At 39.1% G+C, this 24,056-nt stretch overlaps 1 protein-coding gene across 3 annotated transcripts in view; it reads right to left on the bottom strand.

Moving 5' to 3' along the window:
• The window catches only part of THSD4 (thrombospondin type 1 domain containing 4), a 1,135,048-nt gene that overhangs the window by 380,208 nt on the left and 730,784 nt on the right, over positions 1–24,056 (bottom strand). Inside the window, exon 1 of one of the 3 annotated variants that reach the window (XM_073586948.1) lies at positions 6,894–7,274. The exons of the other annotated variants lie outside the window; for them this stretch is intronic. Coding sequence (XP_073443049.1) covers positions 6,894–6,965 — 72 coding nt within the window. The 5' untranslated portion in view covers positions 6,966–7,274. Of the gene's footprint in view, positions 1–6,893; positions 7,275–24,056 lie in introns of those variants that run through there. 3 annotated transcript variants of the gene reach the window in all.

Raw genomic sequence — 24,056 nt, 5'->3', positions numbered from 1 at the left:
TACCGCCAACGTTCTGCTCCCCTTTGAGTCATTTCACCACTCTTCAGACTATTCGATCGCTTCATGTGTGAGCCGGAAGTTTCTTTTGCAATATAAGTCTATGAAGCCTCGTTCTGACGCTCCATATGTTTAAATTGTAAAAGCCACATGTGGTTCACACTGTGCTCTGAGAGTAAGAAGAGTGGAGACATCACGCAGGAGACTAGAAAGGCACTGGATGCCAGAGAAGATGATGGTAGGTGAGTAAATTAATACACTATATTAAGTGGCTGCAGATCTTAGTGAAAAAGACTTTTAATTATTTCAGTTCTCATCTCCATCATGGTTATTAGCTTGTAATATTTAGATTTTAATTTCTCCTCCAACTAAGACGACATTACAGACATTAGAGATTCAATTCCGATGGCATTTACTTCACCGGTATGATATTGCCCAATTACAAGCAGAAGGTATTATGCAGGGAAAAAATAAGAAAATGTCCCCGAAGAATGCCAAACCTTACTATCTTTGTGTGATATTGAAAAACATGTAATAATTCGCTGCCCTATTCTCCTTCCTGATCTCACTGTCAGCACTTGCTGTGATTAAAAGTGGGGTATAGTACAGCAGAGCTGTGTGTCAATACGCACACCATCTACAGATCTCTTCTGAAGACACTATAAGTATGGAAATAGGGGAGTAGAGCAGAGCTGAGTAGAACAGAATCATAGAATCATAGAGTTGGAAGGGACCTCCTGGGCCATCTGGTCCAACCCCCTGCTCAAAGCAGGTTTCGTTAAATCATCCCAGACAGATGTCTGTCCAGCCTCTGTTTGAAGACTTCTATTGAAGAACTCACCACCTCTCGTGGCAGCCTGTTCCACTCATTGATCACTCTAACTGTCAAAAAGTTTCTTCTAATATCTAACCTGTGTCTCCTCCCATTCAGTTTCATCCCATTGCTTCTAGTCTTTTCTTGTGCAAATGAGAATAAAGATGATCGTTCTACAATGTGACAGCCCTTGAAATATTTGTAGACAGCTATTAAGTCTCCTCTCAGTCTTCTCTTCTGCAAGCTAAACATTCCTAAATAGTGCAACTTTTCCTCATAAGACAGGGTTTGCAGACCGGTCACCATTCTGGTCGCTCTTTTCTGAACTTGCTCCAGTTTGTTGATGTATTTTTTAAAATGTGGCACCCAAAACTGGACACAGTATTCCAGATGAGGTCTGACCAAAGAGGAGTAGAGGTCAATAATGACTTCACATGATCTATACTGTATGCTTCTGATAATACATCCTAGAATTGCATTTGCCTTTTTTGCTTCTGCATCACACTGTTGACTCATATTCAGTCTGTGATCTATTACTATACCCAAGTCTTTTTCACATGTGCTGTTGCTTAGCCCTATTCCTCCCATTCTGTATATGCTTTTTTCACTTTTATTGCCCAGATGTAGTACTTTGCATTTTTCCCTGTTAAAAACCATTCTGTTAGTTGCTGCCCACTTCTCCAGTTTATTTATATCTTTTTGAATCATCTCTCTCTTCTCTAGTATTAGCGATCCCTCCTAGCTTTGTGTCATCAGCAAATTTAATCATTTACCCTCAACTCCTTAATCTAAATCATTGATAAAGATGTTGAACAATACAGGGGCCAGGACAGAGCCCTGTGTCACTATAAAAACCACCTGCAAATCTCTTTTCAAGTCACTATAAGTATGGACGGAGGGGGAGTAGAGCAGAGCTGACAGCACTGTGAGAAGAGAGCTGCAAAAGGTGTTGTGATGACATACAGCTCTGTCCTACTCCTCCTCCCCACACACTGATAGATTCATGAGAGGCGATCCACAAGAGGTGATTGTAATAACATACAACTCTCCTCTACTACATTCACCTTTGTAATCACATTAAGTATCAGCAGTTAGATCAGTGAGGATATATTAAGCCATACTGATCTTATCTGTGTGTGTTTCTTGTCTTCCTTCCTTTGCTTATGATTGGTCAACAGCATGAATGGGGAAACGTAAATGGCCCCAGAGAAGAATCTCTGCTAACATCTCTTTGGTTGAGGGAGAAATTAGAATCTAAACTTTACGAGCTAATATCTCTACAAAGGAGATGAGAAATAAAAAAATAAAAATCTGTTTTATTCAATATTAAACATGCTAAAGCTGGAGAAAGGTCCTCTTAAAGTTCCATATATTTGTTGAACTTTACCAACGCCGGCGCTCTTTGTCCTTTTCTTGTGCAGGGCAGAGAGAAGTCTGCCTGCATAAGAGCGCAATGCTGTACACTGTGTGGATGACGTAGGATGCATCATTCACACGAAGCAGAGAAGGAGGATGGCATAGCAAAAAGAGAAGAGGCACCGGGCCAAGACTAGCAATGCCCATCGGACAGGACCACCCCATAGGTGAGTAAAATAAAAGTTCTCTTTCTTGTCTTGCAGGCCGGATAGCTGACCTATATGCAGCATATTAGTATGCTGAAAAAGAGGACTTATGAGTATTGGCCTTACATCATATGGGAAAAATCTGGGACAGGTTCCCTTTAACACAGTTTTGGTGTTATATCTAGTATATGGAAAGAACATAACAGTTACTTATCGTTTATATAAACAGATGTATATGAACACTCTCTTTATTTGTAAAAATTCTGAATAATTAATTAAAAGGATCACCAAAATGACAATATAAAAAATATCTGTGAGCTCTGTTCCTGCATATATGTATTAAAATATGTTTGCTTTTCTATATATTGAAGAAAAAATCAAATTTAAGGTGTTCTTTTTTTACGTATATTACTGAAATTTGTTGCATTAAGAGTGTTGTTCGCTCTTGGTGTTAGGCTAGTGATGTCACACAACAAATGTGATGTCATTAAACAAATATAAGCTACATAACTGAGCAATTGATCAGCTGTGGGTTAAAGCCTAGTATTAGTGCTAAAACTAATCCACTCCATTTATTGACATAGGTATCTCTTTGGGTCCTGTTGTCTACATTAGGTAGTGCCATCGGGCCCTTTTGTCACTGCTCATTTACCCCACGGATTAACATACTTACTCCTGTAGGTAAGAAAACCGGACTGCTGAACCAGAACTCCTGATAAGGACAGACTCCAATTAATAGCGTAAATACTGGCATTATCATTGAGTTATTTATTGGCTTATTGGAGTTAGCAACCCCTTTTGAATGCCTCCAAATGAATGTGCTGCAGCCTTCACAATTCCATCAGAGTGGATGTTCTCTGGAGGAACTGTGAAGGCTCCAGCCCATGAGCCATCACTGGTTGCAGTGCTCACGTGACATAAACAATGTCAGGAGACAAACAGGGGACATAGAGATCAAATTGGAGGAACAATGCAGATCAATGAGGTAAGAATATTTTTTTATACTTTATTCAGCACATTCAAAATGGTTGTTCCAGTGTTAGACAACTCCTTTAAAAAGGTTTTTCAGCTTATATAAAAAAACAAACAGAGGCAAGCAATAGGAATGAACAGAAATCTACTCCCAGCGCACTGACATTCTGACAGTCTCCATCAGATTTCTGGCAATGACACTGAATGTCTGCAAAATCAGATCAGTGGTCAAGTCTTCATTGTCAGCAGTCTGGTGGCAACCATCAGACCAGCTTCACTGGAGGCAATTGTTTCATCCAAAATGAAAAACTCCTTTAAATGGTCAAGCAGATTGTTAAGGCCTTTAGCAGCTAGAGCCTAAATCCTTTGCAATTTTGAGTCAATGTAACACAGGCAAATAAAAAAATTTATACAAATTCCTCGGACAATAATACTACCCAGAGTTGAGCAAAGAGATAAGCAGGACTCTGACCCTGGCTGCAGGTACAAAGCCCTGCAAACCTCCTGCTAGCTGTCGGCATACGTATTCTGTTTAGTAGGCAATGTTGATGATGACAACAGGTCGAATCTACTAATCAGAAGAAGCACTGGCATGTCGGTAAGAAGGAGGAGGTTTGCAGAGCTCTGTGAAATTTTTGTTGGCATAACTCTAATACCAACTAAACCACGATCATCACTTAGTAGATGATGGAGCTGCATAATGTGAGTTGTCACCTGATGTGGCTACATTTCGCTGAGGTTGTGAAACCACATCCATAACCATATTATTTTATATCTGAGGGATTCAAACCACATATAGTGTAAGTTCAGCTTGAGACATCGTTACCTGCTAATGACCTGATCTGGCACTCTATTGGAGATATGTCCACTCTACTTTATAAGGAAGTTGGGGTTTGGCAGGTAGTACCTGATGGATGTATTACAGTGTATTTACTGGATGCATCGTACTGTATGATATATTACAGCATTTCATTCTTACACAACTTCTAGCCAACTGCATAAAGCATGGCCCAAACCATATAATAATCCATATTTAATTCTTGTTATAGTGTAAGAAGGCCTTGTACACAACATAATCAAACAAAACTAATATAAGGTAAATGCGCAGCAGGGCCTGCTGAGTGCACTATGTCGCCAATACTTTCATAAAAATGTTCTTTTGTACCTAATGAACGTTTGTGGCTAGTGTTGAGCAATACCTTCCGATATCGGGAAATATCGGATCGGATTGGATCGGACCGATACCCAAAAAGTATCGGATATCACCGATTCCGATACCGGAAACCAATGCAAGTCAATGGGACAGAAATATCGGAATTAAAATAAACCCTTTCTTTCCTTGTAGGTTAATTCTACATGAAGGAAAACAACTAAGAATAATGTAAAATGTATTGGGGGAGGTGGAGGAGACATTAAAGGCATAGAGATTTAGCCCAATCAAATGGATTAGCAGGAATTAATTTTTTTTTAAGACGTTCGGAGTTACAAAGTTATTGACTATGTTAAAGGGGTTGTGTAGTAATAGAGGGAGACGTTCAGGAAAGGCACATGTTGGCGGAGTGTTGGAATGGAGTGCTTCATCTAGCTTGGAGGTTGACTGAGCCCCTGAGGACACGGCACGGATGCGGGCACCTGTATGCACAACAGACTGTGAGGAAAGCTTTGGAACTACATGCCCTGGTGTCCTCCAGTTATTCCTGCGCCAACACACTCAGCACTGCTACATCTCTGTGCCTGGCACTGCACCATCTACGTCTCTTCACTACCTCTCCATCTACACTACCCTGGGACTATAGCCCTACCTGTGGAGGGCCACAACATCAAAGCTGCACCACACCATCTGTCCCAGAGGATCTGTCTGCAACGTCGGCTTAACATCTTCATTGCCGAACACCACAGGTGGCGTCATGAATCATTCACTTATAAACTTTAATCATCATCCACACGTTCAACATTTCCTTTTTACAATGGACGCCCATGTCCACGGACCGGGTCACAGCTACCGTGACATCTCCCATTGAAACCAATGGTCCCGGTACCGAGTACCCCACCAGCCCTGGCGGGCGATCCAACTTGGCGGAAATACATAATAGAACAGGTTGTCCGGGCTTTTCACATAATCTCAGTGCATATCTAGTCTGCAGAATGCTGACAATAAGTAATTTACCTTCTGTGGCTAGTCTGCACGGTTTCCAAGATATCATCTCTTGCTTCAAAGATAAACATCCGGGGGGGTGTTCTGGCATTGAAATGAGAACTGGTCGTTTCCTCCTCCCTAACTAGTTTCACTTTCCATAGATCACTGTTCAGCGTGTGTCTGGGGGAGGAGCAGCTGGGTGGTCTGCTCGCAGCCAATCACAGCCATGCCATTAGTTAACATGCCTACATGCCTAACAGGATGTGCCCACACTTCTTAGGATTCCTCATTGGCTGAATCAAATCAAACTGGCACATAGCATTATGGGAACTTCCGATTCCGGTATTCGATATGCAAAAAGTATCGGAACTCAGTATCAGAATTCTGATACCGCGAATATTGGCCGATACCCGATATTTGCAGTATCGGAATGCTCAACACTATTTGTGGCACAATGCTGCATCTGCACAAGATGTCATAAATTGGTGGATCTCCATTTTTTAGCACATGGATATACAGAGGTTAGTACTGCTTCAAATACATCATATCATCCAACAGACTCATTGGTGTTTACAATATTGAAAACAATCATTAAGAATGATTTCATACAGAGCGATGATGTGTTAAATAATGTCAAATGATTAAGGTTAGAGGAAGTATATCAAATTTCCCACAGTAACCGGTGGGATTCAACAAGTTAGAGCACATGATACAGAGACATGATGTATAATAGATCACTGGTCACGTGAAAGAACATGACATTTGTTGGTAGTGACACCGATTTAGCGGACCACTGACCACTAGCTGACCGCTGCTACAAAAGTATTACAAAAATATTATAAACATATAAATAAAATAAATCAATACAAACATAGTACAGCACATTTGATTAAAGATAGATTGTAAGCTCATATGGACAGGTTATCATTTTCTTTGTAACTCTGCTTTGATTGCATTTATGTCTTATGTCTCAGTATAACATTTTACATTGCTGTTGAATATGAAAGCACTAAATGGAAAATAAAAAAATGAAACAGCTTAATTATGGATTGTTATTACAGGGCCAACATCATATAACTACCATCATATATTATTTTTTGTAGTAAGCTCCCAATTTTGTAAAGATCTATTTTTGATGGAGGTAATCATAAAATAAAATTCCACTGTGACCTGTGTGAGAGAGATCATAATATGCTCCCCCATTAGTGATGAGAGTTTACACTACATATTCTAAGACAAAAGTTTATGTTTCTCAGAACTTTGACAAACTTTAAACCATTTCATTCAAGGTACCACATTGTATTTAAAATGACCAACTTTTTTGCATTCAGCAAAGCACATGACAGTAAAGTATTATTTACAAGTAAATCATTTCTGAAAAGCACATCACACTAGACCAAATATGACTTACCTCTCCCCCAGGTCTTGCTAGAATGGCTTTTTGAAAGGAGAGGAAACTTAAAATCAAGTAGCTGACAAACATTATTATCAACTCAATGTCAAAACTATCCTAGAGGAAGAAAATCCTTCTGCCAAATATTAACAGCTAGCAGATGCACTTGTGTCTCAGAATCTCAACCCAGCAGTTCTGTAAGGCACTGATCTTTCTCGCTCTCTGTCTAGAGCTGTTTCAATACAAGAAGCTTTGCTTCAGCCTCAGCACTGGAGACAACTGGTAAGCTGATCCCCTCATGGAATAACTTCTCCGTGCTAGGGGAGGGGGAAGGAGACAGCAATGTGCTAGGGGCTGTAGTTCATATAAAGCTAAGACAAGGAGGGACACAGGTGGTCCAGGCCAAGTTATGCATCTGGTCCAGTTAAAAGATAACATGCAGTGGACCAGAAAGGTCTTTGCATCACAATAAGAATATAAATTATTAACCAAGATATATGGATATAAGATGCCTGATCATTCACAATGAAGGGGACATACAAACTTAAAATGTTTGTTTTAGGTATTTTGCTTTATTCCTGTATTGCAACTATCGTGCCAGTTAGCATCAATGGTATATTATTATGAAGTGTTATAAATTCAGGAGTGATGAATCAGGTGAACATAAATTTGTGGGTTACGATGAAGTATCTAAGGAAATAAAATATTGGTCAGGATCAGACTACATGCAGGTTTTGTTTGCAGTCTGTTACCATAGAGACACACAGGTCTGCATAGTCTGTAACTTTGTAGACACAGAAGTCGGCATCCTATAATAATTCCACGACTTTCGCTAAACACAATGTCAAGGTCTAATATTGTCTATCATGCATATCAAGACTACCGCAATCCTATCATCAGATTGTCCAAGGTCAGGGTGAAACAACTTTTCAGCTGCATCAGAATGATTCATCTCTCTATATTTATGCGTTCCTCCTTTTAAAATATGCACTAGAATATACTTTATTTGTTGTCACTCTTGGTTTGAATCATTGTCATTTTTCTTGGTTCATATAATACCATTGGTGGTATATACTGTATATATATATATATATATATATATATAAATCTTTTATTCTCTTATAAAATCCTCTTTTTGGGTCCGCTTTGGGGTATTTCTCTCTTTTATGCTCCTGTGTGTACTGGTGTCTCCATTTTTTTCTCCCCCCCCCTCCATGTCTATCCAGTATCTGTTTAGCGTGACAGTATCCAGTTTGTATTTGATCACCTTTCTCTACGTGTTTGCTAAACAAGACCCATTTTTCTGTCAACAGCTTTCAGTGGTACCTATCCTATTGGCACTAGTGTCTTTACTTTACTCATTTTTCTAATAAAAGTTCAGTTTTTAAAATGACTCAGAATTTACATTTTATTACCTTGCTATCTGGTCACAAACTGCTGAACAAGACTTGTCTTTGCTCTATAGAAATAGTTTATATTTGTAAATGTATGGCAAAAGTTTCCATATTTAATTACTGTTAATGCTGAATATTCATTCATTTAAATTTACATGACTTAGGACCGGGCAACAACTGCCTACCCTCTCTGGAGTACAAACTTCACAACCTATGCAGTTATTTGCTAGCTTAGATGCCCACTTTGCCAATTCAGGACTCAGGGCATCTCACCTGTACAAACAGATCAATAATTCCCAACCTCATTATTGAACAGGAATGCTCAAAGATGTTTTCAATCTTTGGGAGTCCCGAGTGTAATTTATGACTCAAAGGCTTGAGAAAGGGTCTCAATAAATAACCGAAATGTCGCCATGATGGGCCATTAAATAAGAAGCTTTTCTCGCTTGAATGGTGTGCTGTCTCCAATCTCTAGATATACAGTATATTGAAGGTTTTATGGATAGCTGGGGGGTTTGGCACCCAAATAGCATAAATCAGTGCTGCTCTTCCTTTTTTTTTTTTAGATAGATAGATAGGCAGACAGACAGATGGGCAGGAGAGTGGCTCAGTGGTTAGCATGGTAGCTTTGTAGGACTAGGGTCATGGGTTCAAATCCCAACAAGGACAATGTTTCCAAGGAGTTTGTATCTTTCCCCAATGTCTGCAAGGGTTTCCTCTCATATTCCAAATACATACTGATAGGGAATTTCGGTCATATTGTATGTAAAGTGCTGCAAAATATGATGGTGCTGTATAAGAAAAACATGACAGACAGACAGACAGACATGACATGACATGACAAAAGCTGGCAATGGATTTAGTGGAAAACTAATAAAATGGTTGACTACTACTCAATGGCATCTACAGATACTTCCTTTTCAAATTACTGTGACCAAATGAGGACAGATGTACTTTGAAGACCATGTTAGCAACTGTTTTGTCTCTGCATTTAACCCTATACATCATTACTAAAAAATTACAAAGTAAGTATAGCTGAGAAGTGTTCTACTAGAGTGTGATGACAAAGATACTATGCTATTTCCTTCTTATATTATCCATGACTGGACATCTTCTGTGAAGTACCTGTAGTGTTTATAGGGTTGTGAAAGGCTCACTAAACAGATGTAATCCCCCTCTTATTTCGTAACTTACTTAAGTCCTGTTTCGCGTTAACAAGAGACTAAATGTCCCCATGAAATGCCATGTGAAGTGTTCCGGGAAACCTCACTGCTGTCATACTGTTGTTTCACTCAAACATATATAACATGCATTTCTATTCCCAAAGCACATTTATTACTTATCAGTCATTACCTCAAGGAAAATGCAGAGAACACCTGGCTGCTTACAGAATGGAACACGCACCAAGCTTAGTGTGAAGTTTTATAGAATTTCCCTAGTTTTAATAAATTCATGACTCACTTGAAAGTAAGTCATGTCTGCAGTGAAATTTCTTAGATGTGACAAATAAAATTAATAGCCCTTTTGCAAGGCATATATACGGCTGAAATAAAACAGTATTACCCATCATTTATATTGCATCTCAGAATGGGTTTCCCACATGCATATCTATGAGGCATGCCCAAGATATTCTGATGCACAAACCCTGGAGACTATAGCCATCTCGTGATCATAGGTGATAAACTCAGATTATGTCATTTTATAGATGTGGTGAAGCTTATGTACCAGAGCACCTCATAAGCTAGGTATGTATTGTCCTTAACTCCATCCTTGCCAGTATAATATTTAGAACCATGGGTGTTTATGAGAAACTATCACATGAAAAAACACTATTAACCTTCATATATCGAGTTAATCTGCAGGTTAATAGTATTCTGCAGATGGTTTCCATGTCCTTTTTTACTGTGTAATTTCTCCCCACATGTAATAGTAGGAATGGGTAGTCATTTGTAGGTCTGAAGAGTCCAGATAGTGAATTATGCGGTTGGTACGTGTGCTTCAATATCAAAATCCTGCATTTTGCTACAGTTTCAGTATAGTCTAAAACTTGCTTGGCTTCCACACTGAGAGCCCCACTGCCAGGAGGAAATTAACCTTATTCCCCCCAGCAGCTGACTCAGAATTAGGACCAGCTGTCAGTTAGTGGCAGGGGTGCAGTTAACCACCCCACATGACTGAAACCTGAATATTGACAGGAGGAAAAAGTTGTTCTCCAATTTGTCTTGAGTACGCTGATACCCTATATGTGGGAGAAAACTACTGTATGGGGACACGTCGGGGCTCGGAAGGGAAGTATTGACGTTTTGGAATGCAGACTTTGATGGTGTCATGTAGCGTTTGGAGAGCCTCTGATGTACCTAAGCTGTTGAAACTCCCCACAAGTGACCCCATTTTGGAAACTAGACCCCCCACAGAACTTATTTAGATGTGTGGTGAGCACTTTGAGCCCCCAAGTGCTTCACAGAAGTTTATAACGTCCGGGTGTGAAAATAAAAAAAATCATATTTTTTTCCACAAAAATGATATTTTTGCCCCCAATTTTTTATTTTCATAAAGGTAACAGGAGAAAATGGACCCCAAAAGTTGTTTTGCAATTTGTCCTGAGTAGGCTGATACCTCATATGTGGGGGTAAAACACTGTTTGGGCACATGGCAGAGCTTGGAAGGGATGGAGCACCATTTGACTTTTTCAATGCAAAATTGGCTGGAATTGAGATCAGATGCCATGTTGCGTTTGGAGAGCACCTGATGTGCCCAAACAGTGGAAAGTCCCCAATTCTATCTCCAACCCTAACCCCAACACACCCCTAACCCTAATCTCAGCCCTAACCCTAGCCTTAACCCTAGCTCTAACCCTAGCCCTAACCCTAATGGGAAAATGGAAATAAATACATTTTTTTAATTTTATTATTTTTTTCTAACTAATGGGGTGTTAACGGGGGGTTTGATTTACTATTTATAGCAGGTTTTTATATTTTGCAGCTGTTGCACGCCAAAAGACGCTTTTTATTGTAAAAATAGTTTTTGCCATCACCACATTTTGAGAGCTAAAATTTTTACATATTTTGACCCACTGAGTCATGTGAGGCCTTATTTTTTGCGGGACGATTTGATGTTTTTATTGGTATCATTTTCGGGCACGTGACTTTTTTGATCGCTTTTTATTCTGATTGTTGGGACGCAGAATGAACAAAAACCAGCATTTCAAGAATTTCTTTTGGGGGGTGCATTTACAACGTTCTGTGTGCGGTAAAATTGATAAGGCAGTTTTATTCTTCGGGTCAGTACGATTACAGCGATACCTCATTTATGTCTTTCTTTATGTTTTGGCGCTTTTATGCAATGAAAACAATTTTATATAAAAAATAATTATTTTTGCATCACTTTATTCTGCGAGCTATAACTTTTTTATTTTTTCACTGATGACGATGTATGGTGGCTCATTTTTTGTGGGACAAGATGTCGTTTTCAGCGGTATCATGGTTATTTACTTCCGTCTTTTTGATCGCGTGTTGTTGCACTTTTTGTTCGGCGGTATTTTTATTTTTTAAGGGGTTCGCTAAGAGGGTTAATTAATAGGACAGTTTTATAGGGCGGGTCATTACGGATGTGGCGATACCAAATATGTGTACTTTTATTGTTTTTTTTTTTATTTCCAAAAAATGAATTTATTAGGGAATATTTTTTTTTTATTTATTTTGCGATTTTTTTTATAAATTATTTTTACACTTTTTTTTTAACTTTATTACAATGTCCCAGGGAGGACATAACTGTCATGTGACAGATCGCTGATCTGTCACATCACAGGCAGTGCAGAAGGCTTCCTCGTGTCTGCGATTTGCAGGCACTGAGGAAGCGGGCTCCCTGCAGGTCCCCGAAGGTCCCGCCGCCATTTTGGATCCGGGGACCTGCAGGGAAGGAGGCCCCAGCAGCAGCGCTGCACATTGCGCTGCTGTGGGGGTCTCGGAAGCACGGAGGGAGCCCCCTCCCTGCCGATGCTTCCCTAAACCCCGGTACACTGCAATCGTGGTTGACCGTGACCGCCCCTGACACATAGTGCCGGGTGTCAGCTGTGATAATCAGCTGACACCCGGCCGCGATCAGTGGCGCTCACCATGTGGGCACCGCTGATCGCTATGACGTACTATCCCATCCCTGGGAATTAAGTCCCAGGGCACATGCACGGGATAGTACGTCATATGGCAGAAAGGGGTTAAGGACAGAAATATCCAGGAAGGGTAGGAAAATTTGAAAAATTAAATTCTTAAAGCACAATTTGTTAACAATCCCTAAAAGAGGGAGGATAGAAAGCATTTAAGGAAACCAGGATACATGAACACAGAACTTAAACACATGCTGAAAAGGAAGAAATAAATGTTTATCAAACGGAAAGAGGGAGGAATATCTAAAGAAGAATTTACTTCTGTCTGCAGAACCTACAGGGCAAGCATCAGATTATCTAAAGCTGATAATGAATTTAGGCTTGCAAGTAGCGATGAGCGAGTATATTCATTACTCGAGATTTCCCGAGCATGCTCGAGTGATCTCCAAGTATTTGGGTGTGCTTTGAGATTTTGTTTCTGTCACCATAGCTGCATGATTCGCGGAAGCTAGCCAGCCTGAATTTATGTGGGAAGTGCCTGTTTGTTAGGAAATCCCCACATGTATTCAGGCTGTCTAGCAGCCGCAAATCATGTAGCTATGGAAACAGAAACTAAATCTCCCAGCACGCCCAAATACGCGAAGATCATCTGAGCATGCTCGGGAAATCTCAAGTAACGAGCATACTTGCTCATCACTACTTGAGTGAGGTGTCAAAAGCAATAAAAAAGAATTTTGGGGTTATGGCAAAAGAAAAAGAAAAGTCAAAGATGCTATAGGATTTTAACAGGATGAAAATGGTGAACTGGTAAAAAATTATATTGAGAAGACCGAACTTTTAAATTTCTATTTGCATCTGTTTTCTCTCAGAAAGTAAATGTAACATCACTGATCTTCACTGTACTATTGAAGGAATAGAATAATCCACACTATCTATAAATACAGAGACAGTGAGGGAATACCTAGCTAACATAAATTAATAAAAGTCTCCAGGTACAGATGAATTAAATCCAAGGGTACTAAGAAAAATTATAGAACAACTCTCGGTAATCTTTGAAAATTATTGGCGAACAGGAGAAGTCCCAGAAGACTGGAAAAAAGCAAATGTGAGCCTAACTTCTATACCAGGAAAGCTCTTTGAACAAATTATTAAACAACATGTATGCAACTACCTGGATGAGAATGAAGTGTTTAACTAGAGCCAGCATGGATTTGTAACTAAGTCATGTCAGACTAATTTAATTAAGATCTAAATAAACTGGAACTGTGAGCAGCAATTAACAAAATGTGTTTTAACAGGAAGAAATGCAAAGTCTTACATCTGGGTAAGAAAAATGAAAAAACATACAGTATACACAATGGGAGGAATGGAGCTAAGCAACAGCACATGTGAAAAAGACTTGATTATGCTAATAGATCACAAACTGAACATGAGTCTACAGTGTGATGCAGCAGCAAAAAGGCAAACACAATTCTGGGTTGCAATAACAGAAGCATACAGTCTAGATCACAAGAAGTAATTACCCCCCTCTACTCCTTGTTGGTCAGGCCTTATCTGGAAGACTATGTCCAGTCCTGAGCACCAAATTTTAAAAAACACATGAACAAATTGGAGCAAGTTCTGAGAGCAAAAACCAGAATGGTGACCGGTCTGCAAACAATGTCATATGAGGAACGGTTAGGAGATTTAGGAATGTTTAGCTTGCAAAATTGAAAACTGAGAGTAAACTTAATTGCTATCTACAAATATCTTAAAGGCTGTCACATTGTAGAGAGATCATCTTTATTCTCATTTACACAAGGAAAGACTAGAAGAAATGGGATGAAACTCAAAGGGAGGAGACACAGATTAGATATTAAAAAAAACTTTTTGACAGTAAGGGTGATCAATGAGTAAAACAGGCTACCACGAGAGGTGGTAAGTTCTCCTTCAATAGAAGTCTTCAAACAGAGGCTGGACAGACATCTGTCTAGGATGATAAAGTGAATCTTGCATTTAGTAGGAGATTGAACCAGATAACCCAGGAGTTCCTTTCCAACACTACCATGATACTATGATGGCCATTTTTTACAAGTGCAAGCTAATATTAAAAAGCCCCACTTGTAAATTTACTCCAAAACTCCAAACTAAAAAAAAACTACAAATACCGACATTATTGATGGGCCCATTATTCAATTTAATGTAAATACGAACATTTTGAGAAAAATTTAGTAAATATTGGGATATTTTAAAGGATGACAAAATTATTGGTAACAAAAATATCAAAGCATCCTCGTTTTATTTTTAGGAAGGCCCGCAATCTCTGGTTGCTCCTTCAGTGCGAGAACCCTAGGCTGAAAGGGAAGCAACTTTTTTTTCCATGATCCCTGAGGGCTTCTCCCCATGCAAAAATGTCAAGTAATACACACTAAAAAATGACTGGGGTTTAACAAGGGGCATACTGAATATAATATTCCAGATCATATAACTTGCAATACCAAAGGTGTTATTTATTGCATGAAATGTCCTTGCAATAAACTATACATAGGATGCACAAAGCATTCTATGAATAAACGGATTAGCGACCACCTGCAGAATAAAAAAAACACATTTTTTGACCATTCCCTATCTAAGCACTATCTAGGGGGATCTGTATATGGCACAGAATTATTGGGTATAAAGAAAATTTCTAGACACTAGCAAAGTGGTGATTTTATTAAGCAAATGTCTTGTACAGAAAGTCAGAAGTGGAGCTATTTGCCTTTCAATGTTTGATAGACAGACACCTGATTAATACCATTATACAGTATAAAGTCTCATTTACCATCCATGGACCAACCCTGAGAAAGGAAACTGTTGTTTTCCGAAACGCGTAGAATGAAGTTTGGTACATTAATCGACTCATACCAGTACTGACAGAGTGACATCACCAACTTTCTTCTCTGCCTTCAGTGTCTATCAGCTGTTCCCTGGAATGACTCACATAGAGCTTTTGCCACTGGTTGGGGCATCGTTTAACTATTTTTACTTTTTAGTGCACAGCTCTGCTACTACTTGAGAATTTGGACAAACATCCCTTAGGTGACTACTGACACTACGAGGTACAAAGTCATTTATATCATTTTATGCACGGGCCATGTTTCCAGATGTTGGCTCCTTTGACATTATTCTATTATGCTAATTAAAGTTCATTTTACATGTTCAGCTGATATTTACATACAGCTCTGGCAAAAATTAAGAGACCACCACATCAAAACCCTGTCATGGGCAGCCCATTCTCCAGACCTGAACCCCATTGAAAACCTCTGGAATGTAATCAAGAGGATGATGGATAGTCACAAGCCATCAAACAAAGAACTGCTTAAATTTTGGCGCCAGAAACAGTGTGAAAGACTGGCGGAAAGCATGCCAAGATGCATGAAAGCTGTGGTTAAAAATCATGGTTATTCCACAAAATATTGATTTCTGAAATCTTTCTGAGTTAAAACATTAGTTTTGTTGCTTCTAAATGATTATGAACTTGTTTTCTTTGTATTATTTGAGGTCTGAAAGCACTGTTGTTTTTTTTAATTTTGACCATTTCTCCTTTTCAGGAAAAAAAACAAAATTTACTGCTTGGAAATTCAGAGACATGTTGTCAGAAGTTTGTAGACTAAAAGAACGATTTACATTTTACTAAAAAATATACTTATAAAGAGAAATATCAGACAAACTGAACATTTAAAAGTGGTCCCTTATTTTTTGCCAGAGCTGTATCTAGCTGCTAATCACTGTGCACTTTACAGATCTAACTGCTTAGCACTGTGCACTTACATATCCAGCTTGCTAAGTACCTGTTCTTATTGGTCAAATGCGGTCAGATCACTTCGTGATACATTTTGTGGTTGATTATTCCGTTGCACTTGACATCTAGGTTCACACTACATTGTCATTATTGCACAGTGGTTCCCATTTGTTGTTCTAGAAAGTGTGAATTATATACATATTTTGATATTCCTAATTAGACAAATAGTGTTACTTTTCTTTATTTGCTGCTAGCTTGAACATCAGATATGAGCGTGCGCCTCTGTCTTGACCACCACTAGAGTAAGGGTACCGTTACACCTAGCGATGCACCAGCGATCCCGACTAGCGATATGACGCGGTCAGGATCGCTGGTGCATCGCTAGGTGGTCGCTAGTGAGCTGCCACACAGGCAGATCTCACCAGCGACATCGCTGGGGACGGGGATCGCTACTTACCTGTCAGATGCGGCGATCCTGCGTCCTCCCGCCCGGCTCCACGCGTCGCTCATCGGCGCCACAGGAAGCCCAGCAGGAAGTGGCCGATGAGGAATGGTCCAGGAGCTTCTCGCGCGATCAGCGATAACCAGCGGAGGAGCCAGTTGGAGGTAAGTATCACATGCAGCGATATCGCTAGCAATATCGCTGCAACGTCACAAAATCGGTGACTTTACAGCGATATTGCTAGCGATATCGCGGTGTGTAACGGGGGGGCTTAAGTACTTTTGTCTTTCAACACTAAGATTCAAAGCAAAGATATGACAAGGACCAATATCTGCCTGGCATTTGTAATTTCTCCTTTTAGGTTCTAGACTTTTTGGTTTCCTCCCATACTTTAATAATATGAATAAATTAATTGGCTTCCTGTAAATAAACCCTGTAAAATTAACCCTAGTGTAAAATAAGCAAATTAAATTGTGTGCCTTCGATGGGGACAAGAAATGGTGTTCAACCAGTTCAAGACAGGACATTTACCTCCATTCCTGACAAAGGCACACTTTCATATTTTTCATACTTGTGGTATACAAAGCTATAAAAAGAATTCTTGTTTGGATATTCAACTAATCTTTGTGTTGGAATATGTTTGGTGCAACAACTACATTCCTGTCTATGAGTGTTCAGTGGCTAGATTTGCATGCAGTTTATAAAGTTAAAAAAAAACTCCCAGAGGCTCCCACAGGAAGAGCATGTGACTGTAGCTTCAGTTTTTTCCATTGTCTGTGTATGGAAGATGAATAAGCCTGCTGTAGATGCTGCACAGATAGAAACACACAAATTATTTAATCCTGATCTGTTATGCTTATCATATATTGTTCCTGTTTGTTCCTGAATAAAGAAGCTCTGTTGTCACACGCTTGGAGAGTATCCTGAATAATCTGCTGCCAACAGGTTATGAGCTCAGAGTGTCACAGAACCCCAGAGTAGCACAGCAACAGAAGCCCAAAGCAAAAGCAACACAGAGCAACAGAGAAGATGTCCACTAGCAGCAATCCTGTCAATTTCTCAGTGCCAAGCCTCAATAACCAGAACTACCAGTCCAGGAAATTCAAGGTGAAGATGCTGCTCATAAGAGAAGGAAAGTGGAAATATACTCAGGACAAGTGCCTCATCCATTAAAAGATGATTGGCTACAGAAGGATCAGAAATCACAAAGCATGATCTCCCTCAGTGTAGATGATAATCAGATTGTACATACATGCAAGTGTGCAACTACAAAGGAGATGTGGGATGAATTACAGAAAGTGCATGAAAGATCAAATCTCAGCAATAAGCTTCATCTCATGAGAAAGCTGTATAAGTCTAAGCTAAGTGATAGACAGAATATACAGGACTATATAAGAAACACTCTAGAGATTGTGGAGCTTCTCAGGGGTATTGGAGAAGAAATTAAAGATTTTCGTGTTGCTGCACTTCTATTAAGTGGTCTTACAGAAAGTTTTGACATACTTGATGCACGGCCAGATGATGAGCTAACACTAGAGTATGTTAAAGGCAAACTTGTAGATGAATTCAAGAGCAAAATGCAGCATGTAAGCAGCAGTAATGATTCCAGAACAGAAACAGCATTAAAGACACAGGATTCCCCTAAATATAAGAGCAATCTAAGAAAAACTTGTGAATGTTTTGTCTGTAAAAAGCTTGGCCTCCTTAAAGAAGACCACAGAATTTGGAAAGCAAGAATGAGTGAGCTTAAAAAGCAGAACAGTCAGTAATCAAAGGCTTAAAACAGCTGTAAAGGAAGATTCTGCATGTGTTGAAGCTGCATTTAATGCCAGTACAGGCCCATCTGCAAAGCAGATATGGTGTATAGATTCTGGTCCAAGCAGTCATATGACAAATGACAAGGATTTCTTCTCTGACCTTAATGAAAGCAAGTCAGAAAAGGTCATCTTAGCTAATGGTCACTATATGACTTCAGAAGGAGTAGGAGATTGCTACCTCCACATGTCCGGTTTCCTCAGCACAAATCACACAGATCAGTACTGCAATAAAATTCATGATGGTACTGCTTCATTCTTTGTGCTACTGAGAAAGAAGAGCAGGAATCTCTTGTGTGTTTGTGCACAGTGTATGGGAGACATCCAGCAGCTAGATTCCTTCTAACAGCTAAGACAAAACTGAAAATAAGAAATATAGCTTGTAGAATGGAAAATTGGTGATAAATGAAGAATGCAATTCATATAATGGCCAGAAATAGTGGTATTTCTGAGAAGCTATTTGGAACTACAGGTATGCTTTAAATATGGCAACCACGGTCTGCATTTACTAATCGATATGGATTTGTCACTGAATGCAGTTCACCAACTGTATTAGAGGGCTACAGCACTAGCATTGTAATCCTAACTTCCCAACACTTCAGATGCACATGTAATTGGGATTCCCTTCCATTGTGCAGTCCTCTCTTCAAGATACAGTTAGGTCCATATATATTTGGACAGAGACAACATTTTTCTCATTTTGATTCTAGACATTACCATAATGAATTTTAAACAAAACAATTCAGATGCAGTTGAAGTTCAGACTTTCAGCTTTCATTTGAGGGTATCCACATTAAAATTGGATGAAGGGTTTAGGAGTTTCAGCCCCTTAACATGTGCCACCCTGTTTTTTAAAGGGACCAAAAGTAATTGGACAGATTAAATAATTGTAAATAAAATGTTCATTTCTAGTACTGGTTGAAAACCCTTTGTTGGCAATGACTGCCTGAAGTCTTGACTCATGGACATCACCAGACGCTGTCTTTCCTCCTTTTTGATGCTCTGACCTAACTGTATATGCACAATGTTGGCTGAGATAAAGTCCGCACAAACAATTTATATGCCTTCAAAAATGCAGAATATGGACAGGTGGAAGGGGTGGAAGGTGGAATAAGTTGGTCTATCCCAGAACAATCTCTCCTTGGTCAAGACAAATTCAGTCATGCAGAGTTGTTAGAGGGACTAGAGAAATTGGTAGTAAGGATTTTTCAATGTATAAATTTACTAAAAAAGCTCTCGAATAATGAAAATCAAATGAATTATTTTATATATTTGGACAGTGTGACAATACAATATTCAGAGTCTAAAGTTTGCAACCAGTGATGGAAAATAGTTGATTAGTTTTCAAACCTCTATGTTACTTGTCAGCTGATCTCAGTGTCACTTCATTGAACATTAACCAAAGTATATGGTTTGTCAAACTAGAAGTACTTAACTGAAAACATAAAGCTATAATGGTCAAAAGTCTGATACCAGAACCCTGAGAGAACAGTGTTATACAAAACAGTTATGGGGAGAACGCTGAGAACGACCTCTGCTTTACGTTGTTTGCCAACTTGATGATTTGATCTATGTCTAATAAGTACAGCAGTATGAATCCACTATTGAAAGAACTGGCTACGATGATTATTTCTTCTGTTTTGCCTCCAACTATATAAAAGTTCTCAGCATGTGCTGCTTTATACATTTCAATAATTCCTTAAATTTGGCTTCCTGAAGGCAACATGCTCAGGAACAGGAGAGCCATCGTATAGATGTAGCAGCAGATTGTGTATCACTGCAAAGACAACCTGTCTAGTTTTACATGCAGTCCTGTCCAGAGATAGCCTGGTATAGATGAGAAGCTGAGAGAATGACACAGTTTTTTGGGGAAAAAATTCAGTATAACTTGTATTTTATTCATTGAAATACTTAATTTTTGTATGCATGTGAGTCCAGTGGGCGGTCCTATTAAGTGATTGATGGTTATCTCTGCATGCACAGTCATGCCATGCACAGTCATGCAAGGAAGTCTGTCAATCACTAGTAGGACTGCCCACTGGACTTACACTACCGTTCCAAATTTTGGGGTCACCCAGACAATTTTGTTTTTTACATGAAAACTCATACTTTTTTTAATCAAATGAGTTGCCAAATGAATATAAAATCTAGTCCAGACATTGACAAGGTTCGAAAAAAAGATTTTTATTAGAAATAATAATTTTCTCCTTCAAACTTTGCTTTCATCAAAGAATGCTCCCTTTGCAGCAATTACAGCGTTGCAGACCTTTGGCATTCTAGCAGTTAATTTGCTGAGGTAATCTGGAGAAATTTCACCCCATGCTTCCAGAAGCCCCTCCCACAAGTTGGTTTGGCTTGATGGGCAATTTTTGTGTACCATACGGTCAAGCTGCTCCCACAACAGCTCAATGGGGTTGAGATCTGGTGACTGCACTGGCCACTCCATTACAGATAGAATACCAGCTGCCTGCTTCTTCCCTAAATAGTTCTTGCATAATTTGGAGGTGTGCTTTGGGTTATTGTCCTGTTGTAGGATGAAATTGGCACCAATCAAGCGCTGTCCACAGTGTATGGCATGGCATTGCAGAATGGAGTGATAGTCTTCCTTATTCAAAATCCCTTTTACCTTGTACAAATCTCCCACTTTACCAGCACCAAAGCAACCCCAGACCATCACATTACCTCCACCATGCTTGACAGATGGCGTCAGGCACTCTTCCAGCATCTTTTCAGTTGTTCTGTGTCTCACAAATGTTCTTCTGTGTGATCCAAACACCTCAAACTTGTATTCGTCTGTCCATAACACTTTTTTCCAATCTTCTGCTGTCCAATGTCTGTGTTCTTTTGCCCGTATTAATCTATTCCTTTTATTAGCCAGTCTCAGATATGGCTTTTTCTTTGCCACTCTGCCCTGAAGGCCAGGATCCCGGAGTCGCCTCTTCACTATAGACATTGACACTGGCATTTTGCGTGTACTATTTAATGAAGCTGCCAGTTGAGGACCTGTGAGGTGTTGATTTCTCAAACTACAGACTCTAATGTACTTGTCTTGTTGCTCAGTTGTGCAGTGGGGCCTCCCACTTCTCTTTCTACTCTGGTTAGAGCCTGTTTGTGCTCTCCTCTGAAGGGAGTAGTACACACCATTGTAGGAAATCTTCAGTTTCTTGGCAATTTCTCACATGGAATAGCCTTCATTTCTAAGAACAAGAATAGACTGTCAAGTTTCACATTAAAGTTCTATCTTTCTGGCCATTTTGAGAGTTTAATGGAGCCAACAAATGTAATGCTCCAGATTCTTAATTAGCTCAAAGAAAGGTCAGGTTTATAGCTTCTCTAATCAGCCAAACTGTTTTCAGCTGTGCTAACATACTTGCACAAGGGTTTGCAAGGGTATTCTAACCATCCATTAGCCTTCTTACACAGTTAGCAAACGCAAAGTATCATAAGAACACTGGAGTGATGGTCGTTGGAAATGGGCCTCTATACACCTATGAAGATGTTGCATTACAAACCAGATGTTTGCAGCTAGAATAGTCATTTACAACATTAACAATGTATAGAGTGTATTTCTGAATCATTTAATGTTAGCTTCATTGAAAAAAAACTGTGCTTTTCTTTAAAAAATAAGGGAATTTCTAAATGACCCTAAACATTTCCACGGTAGTGTACATGTGTACAAACACCAAGGATTTCAATTATTGAAATGAAAGGATTACTGAAACACTTTCCACAAAAATTTATATCACTATTTGTATGGAATATCCTAAAAGAGTAAAAAAGATGTGGCCCTATCTAAGTGTAGTAAGTTTATGTAAAGTTGTAAAAGGTGAGTTGTATAAGGAAACTTGCTCACCTGATATAGTCATGCTGCTTGGGGCCCAACTCTCATTTTGTTATGGATTCAAAAGTGATAGACTGCAGCTATTCCCCGACAGACAGGGGAAACCGCTTCTAGGAGTTTTCCACAGTGGAAGAATCAGAAATGGAGACCAGGATCTGCGCTGTCTTCTGTTGCCACGATTGAATCAAGGACGGGGTCTTTTTGATTACCAAAAAGGGTGTCTGAATGGACGCTCCAAACTGATTGTACTCACTGACCTTGCGTTGTCACTCCATATGCGGCAATTAGAAACAGCTAGTGCTCTCCACCAGGGTTATGAGACCCAGTGGTCTACAGTTTGGAGGGTCCTTTCAGACACCATTTTGTGCAATCAAAAGACACTGTCCTTGATTCAATCGTGGAAACAGAAGACAGCGCTGAACCTGGTCTCCATTTCTGACAAAATTGTATATAAAATCAATTGGCTACTCCTGCTCTACAAATCCTGCCTGCAGAACATAGATAATTTTCAACATGACTAGTTCCCTTTAAATTCATGTTTTCATTATTGCATTCATTTACATCACTATGTCAATTTTTAAATCTAGTTCAAAGTTTCTCTCACTTCTTATGGCACCAAGAAAAAGATGTCTATTTGCTGTTCACTATTTTGTATGTGAAATGATGACTGAGATTATATAAGGGTGTGTGTAAAGTTGATATATAAGCTATTCACATAGTAACATACATGTAATGTATTTACATCTCATGACACAAACAAGCTAGGTCCTTTTGAGGCATGAATCCCTCAAGACTTCTGAAGATGTCCAGGATTAATTTTTTTCAGTAACTTCATAGTCCTCCAATGGGATCAGAGCAGATGGGCTAGCTTTTACTGGCATCAATTATACTTGGGATGACTATCACCCTGTTGCTAGTTCACTCATTGACCTACCAAAAAAGAAACTTTAGTAGGCACTAACCACTGCATTCCAGAAACTTTTAAGGTCAGACATTTTAGAAATGATTGGAACCAGTCATCTAGCAATTACAATTTGTCTTTTTGTCCCTTTTTCCTTCTTCCAACACATCAACTTTAAGAAATGCCTGTTCACTTGTTGTCTAATATATTACACCCATTTAATGGCACCAATGTAATGACATAATCAACATTATTCACCTCACCTGTCAGTGGTTTAGTGTTATGGCTGATCGGTGCACTTATTTATTACAATTGTTTCATTACACAGCCCTATTCTTCATCTTCCAGACAACACCAATATTATTGTCATCCAGTCTTGATAAATTACTGGTTTTCTGTTTTCACATTTTGACCCATTTGTTCCATATTTATATATTACCTTTTAGATCTGTACTGATCACTTCCTTTTTTTCTCCATTACTCTTTTGTCCTTGTTCTTATTTATGTACTTTCCATTTCTATCCCATGTCGGTTTCTTTACTTCTGATTAATAACATATTCTATCCAAAGCAACATCTCCATTATATTTTAATGACAACAATACATAATGTTGTTTCTTTTCAATATACAGTAACGTGCAGGGGTGTTGCCAAGTTTAAAAGTTATACCCCATGCATGGGTATCTTTCTGATCACTAGGGGTTCGACTGCTATGGAGAGGTAGGCAGAGCATGTTTATTACTCTCTGATGACTATAAACACACCATAGGAAAATATGGCATACTTGATGCACATCAAATACATTTGATGAAAAACAAATTTCCTGGCCAAAGTCAAGCATATTACTGAGTCTGAATATCTGGCAATTTTGTGCATCACTAAAAATTAGCTCTGAAACGGCAAAATGTGGCCAAATGTTATCTCT

The sequence above is a fragment of the Dendrobates tinctorius genome, unplaced genomic scaffold (genome assembly GCF_039654945.1).
Source record: "Dendrobates tinctorius isolate UK_male_01 unplaced genomic scaffold, ASM3965494v1 ptg000097l, whole genome shotgun sequence".
Lineage (NCBI taxonomy): Eukaryota > Metazoa > Chordata > Amphibia > Anura > Dendrobatidae > Dendrobates > Dendrobates tinctorius.
The sequence above is the reverse complement of the archived record's forward strand: the minus strand, read 5'-3'. Positions and strand labels throughout refer to the sequence as shown.